Source organism: Podarcis gaigeae, assembly GCF_964106915.1.
Source record: "Podarcis gaigeae genome assembly, chromosome: 1".
In the NCBI taxonomy this organism is placed as follows: Eukaryota; Metazoa; Chordata; class Lepidosauria; order Squamata; family Lacertidae; genus Podarcis; species Podarcis gaigeae.
This window is the reverse complement of record NC_139678.1, coordinates 88,201,706-88,224,578: the sequence shown is the minus strand read 5'-3', so window position 1 is coordinate 88,224,578 and position 22,873 is coordinate 88,201,706. Positions and strand designations below refer to the sequence as shown.

At 43.0% G+C, this 22,873-nt stretch overlaps 2 protein-coding genes and 1 long non-coding RNA gene across 5 annotated transcripts in view; all 3 read right to left on the bottom strand.

Moving 5' to 3' along the window:
- Positions 1-2,193, bottom strand: part of MAP3K2 (mitogen-activated protein kinase kinase kinase 2) — a 42,116-nt gene extending 39,923 nt beyond the window's left edge. For 2 of the 3 annotated variants that reach the window (XR_014565302.1, XM_083742999.1), the window contains exon 1: positions 1,387-2,193. The gene's annotated coding sequence lies outside the window, so the exon portion shown is untranslated. Of the gene's footprint in view, positions 1-1,264 lie in introns of all 3 variants that reach the window. The other variant, XM_083743000.1, reaches the window with a different exon arrangement.
- Positions 2,194-4,633: 2,440 nt separating this feature from the next.
- LOC310825777 overlaps positions 4,634-22,873 on the bottom strand; it is a 250,870-nt gene continuing 232,630 nt past the window's right edge. Inside the window, exon 2 of the long non-coding RNA XR_014555532.1 lies at positions 4,634-5,071. This is a non-coding gene — a long non-coding RNA (uncharacterized lncRNA). The remainder of the gene's footprint in view (positions 5,072-22,873) is intronic.
- PECR (peroxisomal trans-2-enoyl-CoA reductase) lies at positions 5,386-22,806 on the bottom strand. Its single transcript, XM_083750717.1, has 8 exons — positions 22,637-22,806; positions 19,097-19,230; positions 12,322-12,487; positions 10,873-10,954; positions 9,626-9,722; positions 8,436-8,543; positions 7,032-7,143; positions 5,386-5,858 (listed from the first exon to the last, which is right to left on the bottom strand). Exons 1-8 carry the CDS (start codon positions 22,770-22,772, stop codon positions 5,770-5,772), a joined length of 924 nt encoding a protein of 307 aa, XP_083606843.1. The 5' UTR covers positions 22,773-22,806; the 3' UTR covers positions 5,386-5,769.

Genomic DNA, 22,873 nt, shown 5'->3' with positions numbered 1-22,873 from the left:
CTTCTGAAATGAGGTTGGGAAAATGAAAAGTGAGCTTAACAGTTGCGGAGAGTGGGAATGAAAAGGGTTAATGTGGGGAATTCCAGGGGGATTTGTGAGTGGAGAGAGCACAGATACAGTATTCTATGAAAATTCATTATTCCAAAAGTGAACTTCCACTAGCCTTTTTAGCCATTCAACAGAAAATAAGCATGAAACACAAATATCACTAAGTTGTGGTCAGCATCTTTCAGCTTTGATCTTCTAACCAACAATGTTGTGGCAAACCCTGAAGAATTTGTTTGCAAAGTAAGAACGGAAGCTAGTTAAATTCCTTGCATGTATTTCCACACTTCACAACTCAGGGCAAAAGGAGCTCTTTGTTCACTTTCCCTCTTGAAAATACCTGATAGGCAATTCTCATAAATTCGCAACATCAAGAACTCAAGTAAAATGACATTAATAGGGTAGTACAAGTTACAAGCCGCAACACATAAAAAACAGCATATTCACCAAATATTCCTTGTCAGTAGAAGTCACTCAACTTGACCATAACCTCTAACTACACTCCACAACTACACACTGAAATTTGTCACTAGCCAACATGACCACCAAAACTGCACCAACTCCTCCATAAAATCCCAAATCAGGATTAAAACCCCGTTTTATACTTCTAGTAAATCAATATCTCATTTTAACATCAACCCTAATCTGTGCTGACATCCTGTTCTTTGAACCACAGTGTTAAACTGTGGCCTACTTCTTACCTGATGCTCTTTTGCAAGTATCTTGTGGATTCTTGCTTATTTCCTCTCTCTCCATACCTCATTCCTGCAGTTGAAACCAGATTCCTCTGTTCGAGATGTGTCTTTGTGTGCATGTGTGGTAGCAGAGCAAAAAGATGCTATATAAAAACCTTTTTTCCATTCTCAGATAAATGTACACACAGTGTGACTTATTCCCAAATAAGTATGCTTACACCAAGCCTTATGGTCTGGAGAACTCACAAACCTCACCTCCTTTCCAAAGAAACACACACACATGCCAAAATCCGAGCCACACTCTTGATAGCGGGACTTATGAGTAGACACACACACAGGATGGCATAGAAAGAAACCACAATTTACTCCTCCCCTTTCTTCCTCAATGACAACTCAAGGGTCCTCCCAAACCCCGAATCCCCATAGACTTTCGGTACCTGGCTTTTGCCAATTACAACCGCAACTAGGAAAAGTGACCCACTAGAAATAAAGCTAATATATCATATATAATAAATATAGGTTACATGCATGGCTATGAGCTCCAAAGGGGGTGGGGTCTCCTACACTAAGAGCAAGAGGCTCCTTTCCCCATCTCCTCAGACACCAGAGCAGGCGACATGAACGCGCGCGCACACACACTACCTACCTGTGGGGCAGCGACGAGGAAGTGCGGGGGGGGGAGGCGAAGGGTTCCCTCCCCCCCAGAAGCCGGCAGCTCCAGGCCTCGAACACCGGAGGGGTCCAGGATCCTGGCTTTCAGCTGAGGCCAGACCCACTCTCACCCCCTCACCGGGTATCAGTGGTGGGGGGGAGAACAGCAGGCCCAGCAACACCCCCTCCGCAGGGAGGGGGGCAAGTAGCACGTCGATGCGGGGGGAGGGGAACAGAGCCACAGAAAAAGCCGGGGGTGGAGGTGGAAGTGCCCAATGAGGCAGCGGCCCCCCTCACTCTCCCCTGCGCTACCCGGGGGCCGGAGGGGGAAGGGAACGAAGCGCGCAAGGAGCCCCCACCACCCCAAGCCGGTGCCCGTCTCCTATTCGAGCAGACCTTTTCCCCCACCCCCACCCCTCACAAGCAACCCCTGTTCTTTTTCCTCCTCAAGATCTCCTCAGGCTCCGCCTCCCCCCACGCAGGAGCCCGTGACTCCCGTACAGACACACACACACACAAGACGGAACGTCTCAACGTCACGACGCACGTCGCGCCTAAATAAATAAATAAATAAATGGCACGAAGGAGGGAAAGAGCCGCGTCCCCCTACGGAGACTTTATTCGGAAAGGGGCTCGCGACTGGCCTGAAGAAGCGCGCTCGGAGAAAGAGTCTCCCGAAAGGATAGCTTTTGTAACCCGTTAAAGTCGTAGGACCACAACTCCCAGCAAGCCCCATGACGGCATAGCCAATAATGAGGGATGATGGGAGTTGTAGTTCCGGTGACGTCTGTGGACGCCCACCACCTCTTCCCATAGCGTCCAACTGCCGGTCGGGGGCGGAAATAAAAAGGAACCCCGGCATCTATGATCTCCTCTGAGTGCAGAGCGGCACTGGAGGTCTTGGTGATTCTAAGACGGTTAAAAAAAAAATACACCACCGAAATACATATGCTTTGTGTCATAGAACTACCAACTGAGGATAAACGCACTCCTATATAGAAACAGAACTTCTTGGATTGGAACTCACAAGTCTGCAAGCCGCAGGAGTCAAAGAAGTTAACTGGCATTTCCATTCTAAAATTGATCTGGATTTGTAAAACTGGATTTTACTAGGAAGAAATTTCCGCGTTATTTGTAAATGTTTTCTCCCTGTAACAATGGAGAAATCCACAATTTTAATATAGTTAAAGCTCTCCTCAAACAAGGTAGAAAAGTCAGAACTTCATACTCTTCCTTGTTCACGTCCCGATTTCTTGTATATATTGTTAAATATATTTATTTTAGTAATTAGAGTTTTAAAAACATAATGCTTTTGCAAGCGACTGTATATTGGAGCTGGCCTGGCAGGCTGATTTGAGGAGGCAAATGAAGGGTGTTTTGCATCAGGCAGCCTTGAGTGGAAAGTCAGCCCTGCTTCTCACCTCAGCTTCACCTCCTAAAAATCCTGTTTCTCCACTGAATTCTATGGCCAGCGCTCGCTTCCGACCCCACTGACATTCCCTTGTGCGAACCCTAAAATTATCCGTCTCGTTAATGATGGGCTTCTCTAATATTCTTATCTCTGTGGTGCACAAGCCAGAGCTCTCCGTACCTCGCGAGCGACGCTCGCCACACAGTGGCCGGTGACGCGAAAAGCGATTATCAGAAGGAGCATGCGCAGCTTCCCCTGCCGCCTTGTGGATCTCTCTGGGGCAGTACCTGCCTGCCTCTCTGCCCGCCCTCGGATCGCAGGTTCGATCTCCACCGACAGCTGCTCGTAGCCCTGGGGAGAGCGCGTGCGTGCAGGGATGCTGTGCTGGCGAGGGATGTCGCCTTGCAGCCTCCTCTGGTCAACATGCCAGCAGAACTCGCATGGCTTAAAGTTGGCTTGTTTTCTGTATTATTGTTTTCTGTATTGTTATTTTTTAAACACGTTTATGGACAAGGTGCAGAAATTTTGAATATTAAGCTATCTATAAATTGGTGAAATGTAATAATCTGGCTAGTCACTAGGTGGAATTGGAAACACAGTCTTTTCCATTCTGGGAACCTGCGGTAGTGCTGGTAAGCCATATACTGTGTTTTATGTATGTATGTATGTATGTATGTATGTACACCTTTCTGTTAAACGTTTTCTTTGCATAAACCCATGTGAAGGAGACATAACAAATGGCGTTTCCCTGTATTGTTTGTTTTTAAGGAAGTGTTTTGTGCATTGTTGATTTCCGGCCCATTGTACAGAAATGAACAATACTGTTTGGAAGTTAAACGGAACCACAGTGTCAAACACAAGAACAGCATCTAATCCAGGATGGAAAAATAAAAATAAAAGCAAATGTTTTAACTATGATTACCTCCAGGATAGAAACCCTCCATCACTATGAAACAGGAAATAAAGTGACATTTAGGGTCAAGATGTCAATGCTGGGCAACATATTCTGAAGTCCATAGTAAGAAAAGTGTTTCACAATATACATTCAAGAGAGCAAAGCAAAAAATGGAGTGAAGGTAGTATGTAAGCCCATAAGACATCTTGTTTTCCAGCATCTGGCTTTATCAGCAAAGAGCGTAAGTGAAGATCTCTCACGTGTCTTCAATTATGAATGGTCCCATTATCACTTTTTGGAGCTTCTCTGGACTGCTTAAGAAAGACAAACAAGCCAGTCCTTCCTGAAGCACTGTGGGCCATAGTAGGCAGGGAAATAACAGAAGAGTCACTAAAGGGTTCCTTAATAGGTTGCTGATGTTTGTTCTCGTTAGAGATTGAATTAAATGCAGCCGCCCTACACCAAGGCAATCTGTTAATTACGTTTTCCAGAAATACAGTAACCTACTAACTGTCTTTTATGGTTATAAATCTGGTCTATCAGTGAAGGATAGTACACAGCTGAGTTGATCAAAAGGCATCACTGGTGTGCAGGTGAACTTCAAAAGCGACTTGGATGTTCAAATAAATGAGTATTTCCTTGCTAACAAGACAGTTCATAAACTGTTTGTAAACTGATAGATATCTGCTGTTCAACAGTGTTTGCAAAGGGTGATGCAAACTTCCTAATTGTCACAACAGCAGTCAATTATGAAAAGAAGATGCACTGTTATCAGGGAAGACAAGGATATTCCATTCCTTTTTTTGCTACTACACTAACGCCTAGAGGAAATGAAGACTCCCAAGAACCAATGTTTAGATACTAAACATTTAAATTTGTGCAGTAACTTGGCTTTGAAACTACCCCTTCAAAGTATTACACTCTGGAAGAATAACATTTTGCTAATTTTCTTTTTTATTTGGCAAAATAAATATATAAAATACAGTTCATTAAAAGCAAGGACATGAGCTTTCCCCTTATAGCTCTAATGATTTTTCTTCTTCCCCTTGGGTTCTGGTAATTGCAGTGATAATGAAGTATCCATATTTCAGTTCTTCATCTGCCACCTCTCCTCTTCAGCTCCTTTTTGGGGGCGGGGAATGTTTCTGGACAACTTCTCTAATCACTAGAATAAAGTCAATATGATGGCTATGGCACATACCAGCCTGAAGGCTTGCAAATCAAGCTGTCTAAGACAAGCAGTGCTAGTTCAGAAAAATAAACTATCTTGTAACACATGTGAACAAAATGAAGCTTTGCCATTGTTTTATCCATGTGTACAAGATTAAGGCATTTCCCTTTCTGAACCTCTGAACTTTTAAAGTATAGTACAGGCTAAAGATGCCAACCTAGCAGTTCAAAAGCATGTCAAAGTGCAAGTAGATAAATAGGTACCACTCCAGCGAGAATGGCATTTCCGTGCGCTGCTCTGGTTCACCAGAAGCGGCTTAGTCATGCTGGCCACATGACCCGGAAGCTGTACGCCGGCTCCCTCGGCCAAGATGAGCGCCGCAATCCCAGAATCGTCTGCGACTGGACCTAGCGGTCAGGGGTACCTTTACCTTTTTTACCTAAAGATGTTTTCAAGTGGCAGTTAGTACCCATGCTGCCTACTCCCACTGAAGATAAAACACAACTTTGAACATAGATACAAACCACCAGTTTATTGTGCACCAACATACATGGCAATCAGAAAGGCTGTGATGATAGCAAGCTAGAGAACTTGGACCGTAATTCACTTCAGCACCTTGTTAATGCAGCATATGTACGTGATTTAGTGAGCGGAGCTTAGAGTGCAAATTGCAAAAGCAGAGGTCATGAGAGATGCATTTACCGTTTTACATCAAAGCCAGCAGCAGATGTTGACAGTTGTTTGGTTCTGGAGGACTTTCTTCAGAGGAATCATAAGAAGAAAACTAAGGCACGGTTTGATACCCCAGTGGGGCTGTGATCCTCAAGATTGCAGTCAATTACTGAAAGGCAGCATTTATCCACTGACAGGCATGGAAGGGGGCTAACCCCATTTCTTTGTTTTACAGCTTTGACAAAGCTTTTCCTGAAAGCATCTTCTTGAGTGCTTTGGCATTATCTCCATCTGGTGCAGGTGGCCATCTATTATGATCTGTGGGAAAGGATACAATAAGACAGTTACCTTCAAAAGCTAGTGGCTGCTTCATCTCACCTTAACCCAGCTAGATCTCGATGAGCAGCTCTCTTAAAGAAAGAAAACTTTCTTTAAGTGTAAAGCACTCTTTCCCGACCTTGTGCCCTTCCGTTATTTTGGGCTACAATTTCCATCAGTCCCCACCAGCATGGCTAATGATAATTATAGTCCAAAATAAATAGTGATACCAGGTTGGGGAAGAACTGGGCTAAAGGAAATGCTCTCCAAACACCCTTTTATCCAATTCTTTCCAAAAATTATCATATTACATATTTACAGTGATCCAAATTACAGCACTGTCTTTCCAACATGTGTAGGAAGAGATCCTAGCAGAAAAAGCTATGGACCACGCATTAGTTATGTTCATTTCGGCTGAAAAATCTTCCAAACACCAAAAAGGCAAACTATGTTTCTACAGATCTTTAGTCAGCCTTGGATTCAACACATGAAGATCTGGGAAAAACTAGAGGTGACATTGTTAAGTAAAGGGTTGTTTGTCAAAATAATGAAAAATCATTACCCCCTTTCTACCCCCATTCACTTCTTCCACCTCATAATCTCTATGACAGCAGTATCTCACACCAAATGTAACTGACCTATAGAAAGGACTCTATGAACTGAGAACAGAGACACTGTATGTACCCCTTGTTGTCTATTAAAATCCTTCAAATAATTTTTATAAAAAGGTTGCTTCTTGTTGTTTATAAGACAGCTATATGACAATTCAATAACTGAGGTTGAGGTAATCCCAAGAGTGTTTTTACCAATCCCATTCCAAAGTCATGAGATTTAAGGTGGCCAAGGGTTAAGACTAGAACCTTTAAGTTAAGGCTGTTGAGCATATAGTTTAGGGATGAAAGCATTCAGGGTTCACAGCACCACTTGCTCAGACTGGCTAGTATAGAAATCCTTTTATTACAGTGAGCTGTATTACTCTACAGTCCCAGGCTGGACCTAAAAAGACTCACAACTAAATTATCAAGCTACTGCAAAGCTGACAATAAACCATGATAAAACTGAAGTGTTGATTTCCACAAAAGAGTGTAAGAGATCTAAACAGGCCCTGGGTGGGCATATAACTGAACAAGCTACTTGTTAAAAAGTAGTTTTTAAAAAGTGGGGTTTTTTTACCTGGTACTTCCCATGGGGAACTATATATGCTCTGCCCACCATCAACCTTCACAGTTTCTCCAGTGATAAAAGAGGCAGCCGGAGACAGCAGGAAACACACCAAGGGAGATACCTTATAAAGATTTGAGACATTTACTTATGTGAATTACAGGTGTTCAATGCCTGCCATGCCATAGCACTTTTCAAAAATGCAAGCAAGGCTTCATGCATTCATCACAACAAAGGCAGTAGTGTATAGATTCTGCTCTACACATGTGCAAACGTATGCATTTGTATGTCAAAAGCATGGTGCCAATGCACAGTGATAAGCATGTAGGGTGGGCACAGAGCCAGTTACCACAACAGTGCCACCAGCCTTGCATGCGTCCACTGAATGCACATTTCTGAAAAGGGTTCCTGTTAGCTCCCTATTTGAAGGTGATTCTTAGAGCAGAAGTCACTACTGATCAATTACAGAAGATTACTGACCAGTGGCCCACAGGAATATATTACTAAATACAAAATGTTCAAGTCAAAAAGAAAATGCTTGGTATTTTACTGTCCATAAATATTATATCATTTCAATGCTTTGCTGTCTTGGATATGTCAGCAGAACAATCCATTCTAAAAGTACAGTACTCAAAAATCACCTTCAAAACTGGCAAGGTTCTATGATAAACTGCACATTCCACAGTTCTGCAAGTTCAACCAGCAGGCTTGCAATGTGGTGTTTGCTCCTACTATGGAGTGGATGGTACATACAACATAATTATAGAATAATAAGGATACCTATTTTAGGTTTATATAATGCCAGGCACATAGCTTGCCCTTTAAAGAGTACTCCAATAAACATTTTTTGTATGAACATATTAGTGGTATGCATCTGCAAATATTTTACTCTTTGAAATTTAGGGTGTTATTTCCAGTGTCATGAAATTCCTCTTTCCAATGCAATAGCACCATTTCCCCTTAAGGCATTAGTTATTCTATGAGAGGCCTGAAGGACTGTATTTGGCCCTTGCTGACCTATCCCTGTTCACACACATGTTGATCAGGAGTACCACCGAAAACCATCTCCCACAGCAAGGCTGGTATTTGCACTACTTTGTGCAAATGTTGTGTAAGGGGGGGGAATCTCTCTCTCTCTCTCTCTCTCTCTCTCTCTCTCTCTCTCACACACACACACACACACACATATTATATATATTAATAAAATTACATATATTCCACCCATCCTGCCAGGCCACCCCAGCCACTCTGGGAACATTAAAAACTTCCCTAAACAGGGCTGCCTTCAGATGTCTTCTTAAAGGTAGTTGTTTATGTCCTTGACATCTGGTGGGAAGGTGTTCCACAGGGCGGGCGCCACTACCAATCAGACCCTCAGTGCCAAAAGGTAACTTTTAGGTTGAAATACTGTAATACCTCTTCAGGAAGTCCTAATCTCTTGGCAGGAATTTTTCGGACATAGTTTTTAAACAGTTCTTCACCACCTTTGTAATGTGCAACAGCAGTTTCTGAAAATATCACTCCCTATGAAGAAAAGGACAGACTCACAGTCAGACTCCATTAATAATGCTTAACACAGTAACATTCAACCCTCTACACTGAAAAGCAGGTGCTCATTAAGACCTACACGGTTGGGGAGTGGGATAAAAATAAATTCCAGCTCTTATTCAAAATCTTGGCTCTTTAACTTGCTTAGAATTCCCTCAATAAATAGGGCTGTGCATATGCCACAATTCCCAACGCAACATTCTGTTCTTGTGTGGTGCAGGATTCACTCTGAGAAAAAAACACTTTAATGGCAACTGAGACTGACGGCCCAATATTCCTCATCCACTGTATAATGTATTTAAATTGTTTTATTGGTATTATTGTTTGCATGGCTGTTTTAAAACTTTTTTTAACCATTTGTATTTTCTTGATTATGTGTACTTTCCAATGGTCTCCAGCAGAAGGAAGGATAGGGTAGAATGATGATAAATATTAAAAAAAAAAAAACCAAGCACACGCACCAAAAGCATAGTTTCTATTCCTTTCAACTAAATTGTTCTCTCTCCCTTTGGCTTAACGGCACTTATTATTTGAATCTTTTATAAACCACTAAATCTCTGTGAAGAGTTGTATCATGATATTTAGGCATGTACCAAAGTCATTTTTGCTTAAGACAGCTTTCCCCGAAGTGTGACCCAGTCATTCAAGGAAGATACATTGTATATTTATAGAAATTGTTTTGGGAGCTTGCATTTTATCACATTTCTATACTGCTGTAGTTTGCTTTGGCAGCTTCAGTCTGTGAAGCAGCCTATAAATTTGTAGAAGAAAGAAAGAAAGAAAGAAAGAAAGAAAGAAAGAAAGAAAGAAAGAAAGTCTCATCCTCTGTTTCCATATCCTAAGACCCATCCCAAACCCTGGATGCTGTTAGTAGGTTTAACTACAAAAACCCTTAGTAGACTCAAATAATTATGACCAAATGCGCATGTGATGGTAGGGAACTATCTTATTCTATCTCAGCTAAACCAAACTAAATGATCATTTTACAAATTTGTACTTATTTGACTCTTCCCTTACGGGCACCAAAGCTGGTCTGGTCACATGTTTCTGTCACCTACCGGGGAAACAGAGTTAATTCTCACTCCACTGCGGGCCCACTCGATGGCTAGGCTTTTGGTCAGGTTATCGACTGCGGCTCTTGCTGCACCACTATGTCTGTGAGGGAAGGAAATTTTAAAAGGGCAATATTATCTTCCATCAATAAATAGACATGGGGTATGTGGCAGCTCCATCAAGACTGGATGCTTTGAAGTAACTATAGTGATACCTAGCAAGTCTAACTAGGTTCACACTCTAACAAGTAGTCATCCAATCAAACAAATCCAAAACAAATCTCAGCAGAACAGGGCAGTCAAGTTAGCAATATTTGACATTGTAGAAGCTTAATTGCAAACTCAGTGCTAACACAAACAATGAACAAAGGCTGGCTGAAGGCTTGCAGTAAAAAAAATTCAATATTTTGTGTTTGTCCAATTATTCCAGCCCAACGAAAAGCTCACAATAATGTTGACAGCATTCTGTATGACTCATCAAATTATAAACAACAAGTTAGAGGAGTATAGGCATTGACTGAGAAAAAAGCAAGGCTTACAGAAGACAGACTTCTGCGGTGCAAGGTTGTTAATAAAATTGTACTTTGCACCTCCAGACGTCTCAGTCTTCTGTAGGAACTTTGCAGAAACAACTTCCAGTACAAAAACAGAAGTCGGTATGGTACCTGTCCTTTCACTGTGTGTCCTCCTGAACTAAACTGCAAATGCATGAGAAGTTATGTCACTGGGGCTGTCTGAAGGCAGCCCTGTATAGGGAAGTGTTTGATGTTTTATTATGCTTTTATATTTGTTGGAAGCTACCCAGAGTGGCTGGGGCAACCCAGTCAGATGGCGGATTACAAACAGGCATGTGCAAAGATGCACAGCTATATAGGCAGACCTCAGTTAGACTCATCACACTGTCCCAGCAGAGGGACTCTGCTTTCTAGTTGGCCTAAGAAAAATGCAGCCTCCTCTTGTCTGTGATTGCTTCCTGCATTCCACTTTTTCTTCAAGAGCATTCTCAGGAAAGCCTTGCAGGTGACAATAAGTGAGGATCATAAACACCGGCAATTTAGTCCCAAATTCCTCAAAGACTTCTGTTAAAATGGAATCTCAAGGAATGTGCATGTTAAATATTGGGAATCAGCTGTTCTATCTCATTTTACCATTCAAATGCACACGACTACTCAGAAGGACAGCAGTTTAAGTGAAAGCAAGTGGACTGTGTATCGTAATGAAAAAGAAAAGTTGTATACTGATAGCAGACTTACGACATGCCAGGAAACCCTTTCCACATATCAGCCACGATGTTGACAATAGCACCTCCGTGATCCTGCATCCAAGCATTGTACACTGGGTGGACACAGAAGAATGGTTGTGAACGCTTTTACATTGCCAGATAAATGGTGTGCAAAGATTACAGTAAACACATGAGTGGAATGAAATCTGTCTCAAGCCATATTTCCATAGCCTTAGAAAACTTGACAAAACCAGTTGCTATCAACAGGGCCGTATGTTGCTCAGAGGTGGAAGCAGCAATGACATTAAATCCAAATATTCACCTGAGAACCACAACTGAATGCACATCTTATAACTCTATTGATATTTATCTGTACTGTATAACACAAAACCACAGCTCAGTGGGACAGCGCATCTGTTGCATGAAGGTTTCAGGTTCAAACCCTGGCATTTCCAGAAAGGGCCAGGAAAGTCTACTTTGTGAAATCCTGGAAAGTCACTGCTAGTCATTGTGCAGGCAAGACTAGCTGCGCCAGGTCTGACTCAGTGTGAGGCAGCTACCAATTCGTCTACTACTGCCTAAGAAAATGGCTCCAACTAGTTAGGCCTGATGACCCAGGCACGATGTTTCTAAGCAAGTATGGAGAACTAGAACTGACAGTGCTTTTGGACAATCCAGTGTTTGTTCCAGCCCCCACCTCCTTTCCTTCTACAAAAAACTGCTCTGGAGCCTTAAAGGAAGATACTGCCATCTCACCTGTCACCCACTATTTCTTAGTGCCAAAAACAGCATCAGTGTTTAAATGTAAATCTATCATCTAGTCAGTAGGTATCTGCAGACATGGAAAAAAAATAGTCAAGGAATCCCCTTGCTTCTTCCACCTCTAGTTGTCAGGGGGAGAAACTACTTGTCAGGTCTCATGGTTTGACCTGGGGATGTCAGATTTCAGCCTTCTTCCCAGGCTTTGAAGGGGGAAATGAGTTGAGATTCCTGCATTGCAGGGGGTTGGACTAGATGACTCTTAGGTCCCTTCCAACTCTAAGATTCTACGAAAACAGAATTTCAGATTGAGGACCAAAAATCAAGGCAGCAGGCTATTGTATCATTGGCTCAAGAGGCTTCATCCTGCTACCACTGCCCCATGTCTGTCAACCTCCAACCTAAGGCAGCATCCAGACTCTCTTAGCCCCCAACCTCTCCTCCTGGCATCTCAGGGTCTGAGCTTCAACAGACCTGGCAACCCAACTTTCAACCAAACCTAGTTAGCAGTGATAACTTAGCCTGGAGTCCTTTAATAACCTGCTGAGCCCAGGAAGAACCTTAAAGTTCTCTGAATGTCTGATTATAATGCTTCTGGGGACAGCAGAGCAAGAACATGCCATGGCAATAATAAAGAGACTGAACTGCTATACGGGGAAAGAAGAGGGGCGATTCTTCTGATGGCTTAGTTACTTATTTCCTGTGTACACCAAGTGCTCACCTGCTTTACAGCAGTAGAAGGTCCCAGTCAAGTTAGTTTCAATCACAGCATTCCAGCCTTTTGAACTAATTGCTTCTGCTGGGCTAGGAAACTGGCCTCCCCCATTGTTGACCAGGAAATCTATCCTCCCATGAAGGTCCAATGTTGATTTCACCAGCGCCTCTACCTACCAATAGTAAAAAAAGTTGAGTGATAAGTCTGCACACAATAGCCTTTTAGCGTTAGTCATTTCTACATTAATTACTCAAGCTTGCCCTAAGTAAAAACAATTGGTTGTTTTGTAGTGGTTTCTTTTTGTATTTTGTATATGTTGTATATTTCTCTTACAAAAAGAAGGTTAGGGGCTGGTAAAACAGTGTGAACACTAAAGAAATCACAACATTGCAGCCGGAGGTCTAATGTCCACTGGAACCTCCTAAAAATAGACTTTTAGATCTAGATTATAGAATATCTCAGAGAACTTCCACTGGTGTGATCCTACAAAATTTAACATATAGTAACAGCTGACTGACATGAGCATCTTGTCAAACCCAACATGAAATGACATTCCTAACAATGCCATGCATAATACTGCAAAGAATGAATAAAAAGAGCTTTTCTGCAATAAAGGATATTAGAATAGTTATTTTATATCTAATCCTGGAAGCAGTAAACATGCATCCTCAAATGTACCTAAACCTTAGTTAGGTAGAGACTTTATGGTGCAGCGGCAGCACTGATAGAATGAACAAGCAGCCTTTAATATTCTATTTAAGTCTTGTATGAAACAGTCTTTTGCCAGCAGGCAGGTCTTGCTAGTTCCCAAGGTCATCAAGGGAGGACAACCAATCTGTTGTATTTTATGAATGAAAACAACAGCATGCAAATTAATGCATTCCCAAAGAATGGAAGCAAGGCCCACTTGGCACAGATAGAAGAGCAGAGTTCAGAGAGAAGCTGGGTGAGCATTTCTGAGATTTTAGACCACCCTTGCTCAACTTAGTGCCCTGTAGATGTTTTAGACTACACCTCCCATCAGAAGATGAAACTAAAGCCCAGAAGATGAAACTAAAGCCCAGCGGTAAGTAAGAAAGCATGCAGGTGGGAGCTGACTGATGGCACTCTGAGGTGGTAGGGCAGTGCCCCATTTGCTCTAATGGACCAACTTCCATGTTGCTCTTCCCTTTTCAACTCCATTGAAAAGTTCTTTTTAGGGCAAACTTGGAAAAGCGATTTCATTCTCCTCTTAATTCAATAGCACCAGTTTTCTTCCCACCTCTCCACCTGTGTCCCGAGTTTCAAATTCGCCTCTGACCTTCAGAGCATTTGGCAAAAGCTCTTAAAAATTGAGGATTAAAAATAAGGCTGCTTTCTTGCCTTAATGCAAACATATCTGTGCTTTAAAGAATAATGCATTGCCACACAGAAGTTATTCTTCCCATCCAATCAGTTTGTGCGTCCCCTTTCTGCTATCTGTGCCCATGGTCTTCACAAGGATCCAAGGGTCTTGGATCCCTGCCAAGCAAAAGATGGAAAAAATGCTAATCCAGCAGCATCTTCAGCTACCCAAAACAAGTAATGGCAACATTCTGCTGAAGTGGCAGAGTCACAGTCTATACAACCCCGTCAAAGAAAGGCGAAATGCCATTCTTGAATATTTAGCAAGGCATGTATAGCAGGTACAATTCTTTCAGCATAGATTTTGTGGAGAATCAGACCAGGAGTCTTGCAAAAATGCAAGAAAAAATCCTTACATTTTTGTAAGAAGAAGTTTTATAAATATGTAATATTTGTTTATAATGATGCCTAATACTAGGCAATTTGCAGAACAAACCCTTGTCCAACTAGATCCCAGCTAAGGGCTGCTTCAGGTGTTACATCATAGGTATAAATTCATACCTGTGCACTCCTTTTAAAAAAAGGCATGCAATCTGGGAATCTGAATACAAAGATCAACAGCTGAATTAGCTCAAGTTGACAAGAAATTGTGTGCGACTCTTCTAGAAAAACAAGAGCCATATATTACTAAAATGTTTCATTTTGGTATATCATTTGAGGAAATGATAATCATGGAAACATACCCTCCAGAATATATCACAGGATGGTGACCCCAAAACTGTCTTTTTCTATAATCATCTCTGTACTGTGGAATTCCCTACCATCTGCCATATGTGAAGCATTATCCGTCAGATGTTTCAGATTACTTGTAAATGCATATGTTTTGTCTGTGATTTCCCTAGTGAATAAGACTGGATCCTGATATTACATAATTCCTTTTTTAAATCATACTGTTTTACCGATTTTGTTGTATGTCTGTTTTATGATACCGTTTCAAATTTTTTTAATTTTTTTTAAAATAAATTTTTATTCAGATTTTCACAAATTCATACACAACACAAATAAAAAGAAAACAAAGTAAAAAGACAATATAGAAAAAGGATACAAACAATTTTTTTAGGTTGTAGTTTTGTACACAGCTTTGAGATCTTTAGACAATGAGATGAGGAAGAACCTTATGTACTGGTAAATTTAAAAATGGCATGTTTTTACTTATATTAAAAGAGGCTATAAGGGGGCAGCAGGGACGGGGTCAGAGTGTGTTCAGGAGTTTGTTTTAAGAAGGGAGATAAATAGGCTGCATATTAGCATATAACACATTCTAGGTATATGGCAAAGCCAGAGAAAAATCAGTATAGGTGAGTAACAGAACAAATATCAGAGCCCTATTAAGTAAAACAGCAATTAACTCCAGCTGGAAAATGAGGAATCAAGAAATACAAAAGGGAAAGTCCATAAAGTAGCACATGAAAAAAGTAGATCACTCAACAGAATATTTATGGAGACAACCCTCAAGCACTAGACAAGAATGCAGCAACTCATACACAGGATTTGATATTTAATTATGATTAGCTACAGCTGAATGCATTTCCCAGCACCAGTCTGGATAGTCAACCAATTACAAAACCCTGATTTAACAGTGCATTTAGAAGAAAATCCAGCCTCTTCAGAGAGCATGCTACAAGAAACCTTTAAATCCACACACATACACACTCCCAGGCAGCAGAGTCCAATCACATTATACTGCAAAGCCACTCATAGCCACCGAATGAGAAGTACAGATAAAAGGCTGGGCTGTTTACAGAGTATTAAGGAATTATGCAAGCACTGCATGCTCACTATGGAGAGCCATATTAATGGTTAAGACCCTTCAGTAAATGTTTGACTATGAAACCATGAGCAGTGTAATCCTTCACATGACTACTCAGAAGGAAGCCTCACCGAGCTCAATGGGAGTTACTCCTGTGTAAGTTTGTTTAGGCTTGCAGCCTAAATTGCTTTGTTTAAGAAGAAAAATCGCCCAGAGAGTATCACTCAACCTTCCCCCATTAGCAAAAAAAGGGAGTATTTCAGAGAGCATCATGGGCTGCAGTACTGCACACTTTGACACCTTTATTCCATTGGGTGGCACGGGTGGCACTGTGGTCTAAACCACAGAGCCTAGGGCTTGCCGATCAGGAGGTCGGTGGTTTGAATCCCCGCGATGGGGTGAATTCCCGTTGCTCAGTCCCAGCTCCTGCCACCCTAGCAGTTCGAAAGAATGTCAAAATGCAAGTAGATAAATAGATACCACTCCGGCGGGAAGGTAAACGGTGTTTCCGTGCGCTGCTCCGGTTCGCCAGAAGCAGCTTGGTCATGCTGCCCACATGACCCGGAAGCTGTCTGCGGACAAACACTGGCTCCCTCGGCTTATAGAGCGAGACGAGTCGTCTGTGACTGGACCTAATGGTCAGGGGTACCTTTCAGAAGTCAAACTTATGCATGGAAGAGATCTCCCTTCCACTCCAAGAGGAAGCTATTGTTTCAGGGTTTTTGGAGACTTGTAACAATGTATACAACCAGACTTTGTACACTGTTGAAGCAGCACCCTCTTCAAAAGGAATTGTTATTAAACTGAAGCAATTTAAACTGGATGAATGTAATAATTCATATGCAGAATTTGATATTTAATTATGATTAGCTATAAGATCACTAAACTAGTGAAAGCATGGTGTTTTCTTTCCATACTTCACAAGTAATTTTATAATAATACATGTAATAACACCAAGCTTTCACTAGTTTAGTGATCTTATAGCTAATCATAATTATAGCTAATCATTAGTATTTATACCCCACCCATCTGGCTAGGCTTCCCCAGCCACCAAAAACTATCAACCTCATACCTAATAGATGTGATACCTAAGTGAAACCACTTCTAATACCAGATGTTGGAGACAAACAGGAAAGGGCTGCTACCTTTGTAGCTTGTTTGCAAGCTTCCCAAAAGTATTTAGCTGGCCACTATTGGAAACAGAATACTAGGCATTTGGTATCTGATCCAAGAGTTTTCTTATGAAATCTATGGCTTCCTCACTACTAGTAGGTAACATTATCTACAGATTTTGGTCCAAAGGCCTTTAGTTGCAACAACTCCTTGAAGGCTGTTCAATTAAATAATCACAGGGAGCTCTTCTCATCACTGCCATCTTATCACAACCCAGATACAATCTTCTGGTGCTGAGGGTGGGGTGAGCTGGAGAGAAAAGAGAACTGAGGTCATCTTTCCACATGACAGCATTCAATAGCTTTATGTTCTTTATGTCAGGAGAGACAATCAAGCCTGGTAGAACTGGTGGCTACAGGATGCTGAACAGCCAAGAGACAAAGAGGGCACAATGCAGCATCACTGTATTCTTAACAAAGGAAACTGGCAGACTGCACAGCATTCAGGAGCCCTGTGCCAATAAGCAGAATTATTTATGAAAAAGAAAGCAAGGAGGCCCCTGAGGATAAAGATGAAGACTCTGAAACTCACATTCAATAAGTTATTCCCTAGATGTTTTACGTGAATCTCCTTTTGCTGATCAGGGAAACAGCCACTCCAGAAGCCCAGTTATGAAATAAATGGAAAGAGAAAGCAGTGGTTTAGGCAGAATGAACTAAAATAGAACCAAGGAAGGGCTATTTTTTGTAGCAGGAACACTATTTGGAGATGAAGGCAGAAGACTGACAATAGATGGTTCTATTAGTATTATTATTACTACTACTACTATTGAAAAAGCAGAATTTGAAAGTGATATGACAGCTCTAACACCATTGATTAATCATAGAGCATAGCTGGCTTCCTTATACAAAGTTGCTGTTGTTGTTTATTGAATTTATATACCGCCCTATACCTGGAGGTATCAGGGCCGTTCACAGAGCAAAATCAAAATATAAAACCACAAAATATATAATCAAAATAAAAACTCAATGCCTACAGCTGACTGGCCATGAATCTGCAGGACTGCAAGTCTTTCCCAGCCTAACCTGGAGATGTTGGAGATTGAACATGGGATCTTTTGCATGCAAAGCACACATGCTTTCCCAAGGAGCTACAGCCCTTTCCCTGAAACAGGGGTGAAAACCCAGGTCAAAGATGCAGTTTAGCACATGCACTCCACACATTTGTATACACACACACAGGCTGGGAGCCTCAATGGCATCCCTCTGGTGTGTTCACCTGCGGCAAAAAACCTGGCTAGCCCCCCAGTAGCTGTGACACTGCTTATAATATCTAGTAATTTTTGAAGCACTACCAAATTTGGGTCTCCGGCTGTTTTTGGACTACAATTCCCATAATCCCTGGCCACTGGTCCTGCTAGCTAAGGATGATGAGAGTTGTAGTCCAAAAACTGCTGGAGACCCAAGTTTGGGAAACCCGCAATACCATGACAAAAGAAACAAGCATCTGCAACCCTACTGCCTTCAACTCTCAAAAAAAAACCCAGAGAAAATGTCTTCCTCCAGCTCCAAAAGACAGGTTACAAACAAGAAGGGCTTTGAAGGATTACCAGGAGAAATAGTGACCACCACCCATGGATTAGGAAACCAAGAAGCATATGCAAAAAGAAAGGAAATTATGACAAAAGCCGAATCTTAAAAGTTTGTTCATGAATGTGAGACAAATAATTCCAGATACACTTGAGGTTTCGAACAGAGCCAGATAGTGCATTGCAGTCTGAATAATAAAATGGTTCATAGTGACAAAGGATAGTAGATGCACAAAAAAACGCTTTAGAGTTAGTGAAAAGGAACATTAACTTTCCCCTTCCCACTGCTCTTTTACAAAGCCCTTCCCCAATTATTTTTTAAAAGTAGAACCAGCAACACACCTTAACAACATAAACAACTGGGTGTTACCACTTTCATAATCAGACTGGGTGACTCTTCTAAGCTACACAAAATAAAAAACTACAATGATTTAGGGAAAGCAACAATTTATCTTAGTCAAAGCAACAGCCAGGTTACATGTTTTCCTTATAAAACAAAGTCACCAAAAATAAGTGGCCTTTCCCCCTTTTCTTTGGAATACTCCAGATGCACTGCTTAAGTCCAAGTGGCTGGCGTCTAGATCCAATCTCCAGATGCAAGCACCGACATGTGTACATTTCTCAATGCCTGCAAAATCTACATTCTTCAGAAGTCATTTCAACATTGGCAAAGGAGGCTGTTATTAGTGACGTACAACATTAAAGACAATTATGCAGCAAGATGTAAATCTTTTCCAATCACAGAGTATTACTCTTACAACAACCTCTTTGAAAAATACTGTGAACTACCAGCTGCTCTTGGATTCATTTGAATTAAGAGCGGCACAGAAATATAATAAATCTAATTTTGTGTGTTTGTGTGTGTGTAATACACTCAAGCCAAGTATTCTCCGGTGAACCAGTACACTAGTTGTCCACTCTACAGCACAAAAGTATTTTGTTTTTACCTCCTCTTCTTTGCGAATGTTGCACTGTACAGGGGTAACCTGGGCAAAAACTGTGGATGGAATTTTGGCAGCTAGCTCGTTCGCTGCAGCTTTTAATCTGTCGAATTTGCGGGAGGCAATGACTACATTACAACCTGTCAAAAAAGGGGGGGGAAATACATTTTAGACATTAATAGTCTTGCATTCATAGGCATAGCCAGGGGGGGCAGCTGCCCCCAAATCAAGTAAATAAATAAAATACTTAATAAACTGACCAATTGTGTCACAGATAACATGGTTCTGCCCCCCCCCCCATCCTGGCTATGCCCATGGTTGCTTTTTAGTAGAGGCAACAAGGTTTCTTGCTTAACAAATGGCACTGTCCATGGACTGTGATAACCATCTTCAATCATGGCTTTCTGGATTGTCAAGCATTTCTGGCAGTTCTGGAAGTCTGCAAAGTCAGATACCTGAAATGCTTCTATAAATTGTTATTTAAGCTTGCAAATTGTACCCCCCCCCCACTACTGAACTGGAAAGCCATCTCACAGAAACTTCCCGAGACAATGGTAGAATTTGAATTATAAGACATGAAATTAGTGTAGTGCCAACGACAACAGAAACAAGACCTCTTTGGATTACAAAGAACACGCCCACCATCACTTCTTGACCTAGAAGTGCAGATATATGCACATGTGGTGGGAATGCACAGCCATTAAGGAATTTTGAAATACAGTGGTGCCTCGCAAGACGAAATTAATTCGTTCCGCAAGTTATTTCGTCTTGCGAGTTTTTCATCTTGCGAAGCACGGTTTCCCATAGGAATGCATTAAAAATCAATTAATGCGTTCCTATGGAAACCGCCTTCAGACCAGGTCCGGGACAGTCTGTCCCCCTACCTCTTCTGAAGGCTGAGGGGGGACGACAAGGGCTTTTCTTCCCACCCCCAGCATTTTAAAAAACCCCGGGACAGCATTTTAAAATGCTGGCGGGCAGCAGCGAAGGCTTCGCTGCCGCCCGCCAGCATTTAAAAATCGCCCCGGGACAGCGGAGGACTTCTCCGCTGTCCCGGGGCGATTTAAAAGCCCCCGGGAAGGCAGGCAGGGGGACAAAGACTTTTGCCCCCCGCCAGCCTTCAGAAGAGGTCCTGGACCTCTTCTGAAGGCTGGCGGGGGGCGAAAGTCTTTGCTCCCCTCCGCCTGCCTTCAAAAGCCGTCCGCTCTTAAAAGCCCCCGGGAAGGCAGGCAGGGGGGACAAAGACCTTTGTCCAGGACCTCTTCTGAAGGCGGGCGGGGGGCAAAGGTCTTTGCTCCCCCGTGCCTGCCTTCCCGGGAGAGCGGAAAGTCTTTGCTCCCCCCCTTCAAAAGCAGTCCGGGACAGAGGAGAAACACGCTGCGTTTCTCCGCTCTCCCGGGAAGGCAGGCAGGGGGGAGAAAAGACTTTCACCCCCCGCCCGCCTTCAGAAGAGGTCCTGGACCTCTTCTGAAGGCCGGCGGGGGAGCAAAAGTCTTTGCTCCCCCCGCCTGCCTTCAAAAGCCGTCCAGGATAGCGGGAAGCGCTTCCCTGCTATCCCGGACTGCTTTTAAAATGCTGGCGGTGGGGAGCAAAGCCTTTTGGCCCCCGCCGGCCTTCCTGGACCTCTTCTGAAGGCCGGAGGGGGGGGAAGGCTTTGCTCCCCACCGCCAGCATTTAAAAGAGGTCCCCGGAGATTTCCCTATGGGCTTTCTTCTTGCGAAGCAAGCCCATAGGGAAATTCGTCATGCGAAGTGCCTAAAAAAATGGAAAACCCTTTCGTCTTGCGAGGCGAGGCATTCGTCTTGCGGGGCACCACTGTAACATTTATATAATGAATTTTAAAAAATTATTTAAGTTCTCATTTAAGAAAAAACCTGAAACCCTCCTCCTAGGTATAATGTCACCACAAATTTAAAAAGATATTAGACCACTTTTTATGTACACGACAGTAGCAGCCAGGATCTTAATTGCAAGAAACTGGAAAAGTGATAAAACACCTACGATAAATGAGTGGCAGGTCCAAATGATAGAATATCTGCAGTTGGCCATGATGACAGGGAGAGTCAGAGGTTATCCAAAACAGAAAGTACATTCTAGTCATTCCAAAAGCATGCTATTACATTCTGAATTATACCAGAATGGACAAATGATGGACATTTTATGGACATTTCATTCGATGAACAAATGAAGAGGTCTATCATTTGTGGCTTGGCTTCAGATTTTGCTTCTACACACACCATGTGTTAATCGAAATATGGTGTATTTTAGTAAAACAACATTCAATGGCAAAAAGTTGCCCACCCTTAGTTTATGACTTCATTCATCTTTCAAGCCATAAATGAGGTACAGAATCTTCAGCAGCAGATGTTTGGTATTTTAGTGCCTGCCCTACTTAACACACAAGTGACATGGCCTGATTCCCTGGTGTGACCCATGTAAAGCACACAGATATAGCCAGCTTTTTTTCAAACTGCCAATCACTTTCCCTACAGCTCAGTTATCCATCAGTTAGAAGTGGAGCTTAGAGAATCAGAGTTAATTATCTGCCTTCCTGGATTTGACATTACAGTATACCGGTATATCACTGATTAACAAGAGACATTAATCCTCTAGGATGGGGGCCAAAGGGAATGATGAGCCAGTGTGGTGCAGTAGTTAGAGCGCTGGAATAGGACCAGGGAGACCAGGGTTCAAATTCCCACGCAGCCATGAAGGTCGCTGGGTGACCTTGGGCCAGGCACTGTCTCTCAGCCTAACCTACCTCACAGGGTTGTTGTAAGGCTAAAATGCAGAGGGAGAAAAGTTTGTACACCACCTTGAGCTCCTTGAGTACAAGATGGGATATAAATATAATTATAAATATATATAAAACAACTAGCTTATCAAGACACAGTAGGAGTTACTCTCCCTCTGAAGAAGCATGTACTGTACACAGCTTGGATACTGTGAATATTTCTGGATCCTTTGCTGTCACTTGAGGCTCAGGTGGTCTCTGTCCCACGGAGTGCCTTCCATCAGCTTTAGCTGGTAGCCCAGTGGGGGCCCTATCTGGACTAGGGTAGCCTAACTGCTCTAGGAACCTCTAGGTTAGATTACTGTGATGTGTTATATGCAGGACTGCCTCTGAATATGGTTTGAAAACTTCAGGTGCTGCCAGTGGCGTAGCGTGGGTTGTCAGCACCCGGGGCAAGGCAAGTAATTTGCGCCCCCTAACCCTAACCCCCAGATGTTGCGCCCGGTGCAGCCGGCCCCCCCCTGCACCCCCCACGCTACGCCACTTGGTGCTGCAAAATTTGGCAGCCTGCAACCCCCTAGCTACGCCCCTGGGAGGCTACACCTGTTGAATTCCTGCCAGTCCTGTTGAAAACAAGAAGACACGGGGCAGCCCAAGTCTACCACCAACCCGCTATTTCCTCCCGAGGGGACGTGTGAATGCGTGCATGCGTGCGCGCAGCGAGGGCACCCCGCTTGGTTCACTCCCGATTTGGGGGGAGTCCCCGGGGGCTTCCCTCTAGTTCTTTCCCCTTCGGATTGCCCCTTGCCCACCGAGCTGCAGCAGGTCGGCGGTGATGGCCTTGCCGATGCCGGTGCCCCCGCCGGTCACGATGGCCACCCGGTTGCGGAACAGTCCGGACGCCAGAAAGCGACCCCCGTGGCCGCCACAAGACGCCGCTGCCGCCATCTTGGTCTCAAGAGATCCAAGGTCTCCAAAGCCACCAGCAGCCTTCGAGGGGGAGGGATTAGCACCACGTGACCCAGCGCCCCGCCCCCTTTCCCCTCCTC

Excerpts from the sequence above, each read along its gene's own strand:
- PECR (XM_083750717.1), bottom strand. The coding sequence starts at position 22,772 with ATGGCGGCAGCGGCGTCTTGTGGCGGCCACGGGGGTCGCTTTCTGGCG. Across the intron at positions 10,955-12,321 it reads CTTCTACTGCTGTAAAGCAG|TGTACAATGCTTGGATGCAG; the intron begins GTGAGCACTTGG and ends GTGTCCACCCAG. Across the intron at positions 8,544-9,625 it reads GAATTAACTCTGTTTCCCCG|GGAGTGATATTTTCAGAAAC; the intron begins GTAGGTGACAGA and ends TTTTCTTCATAG.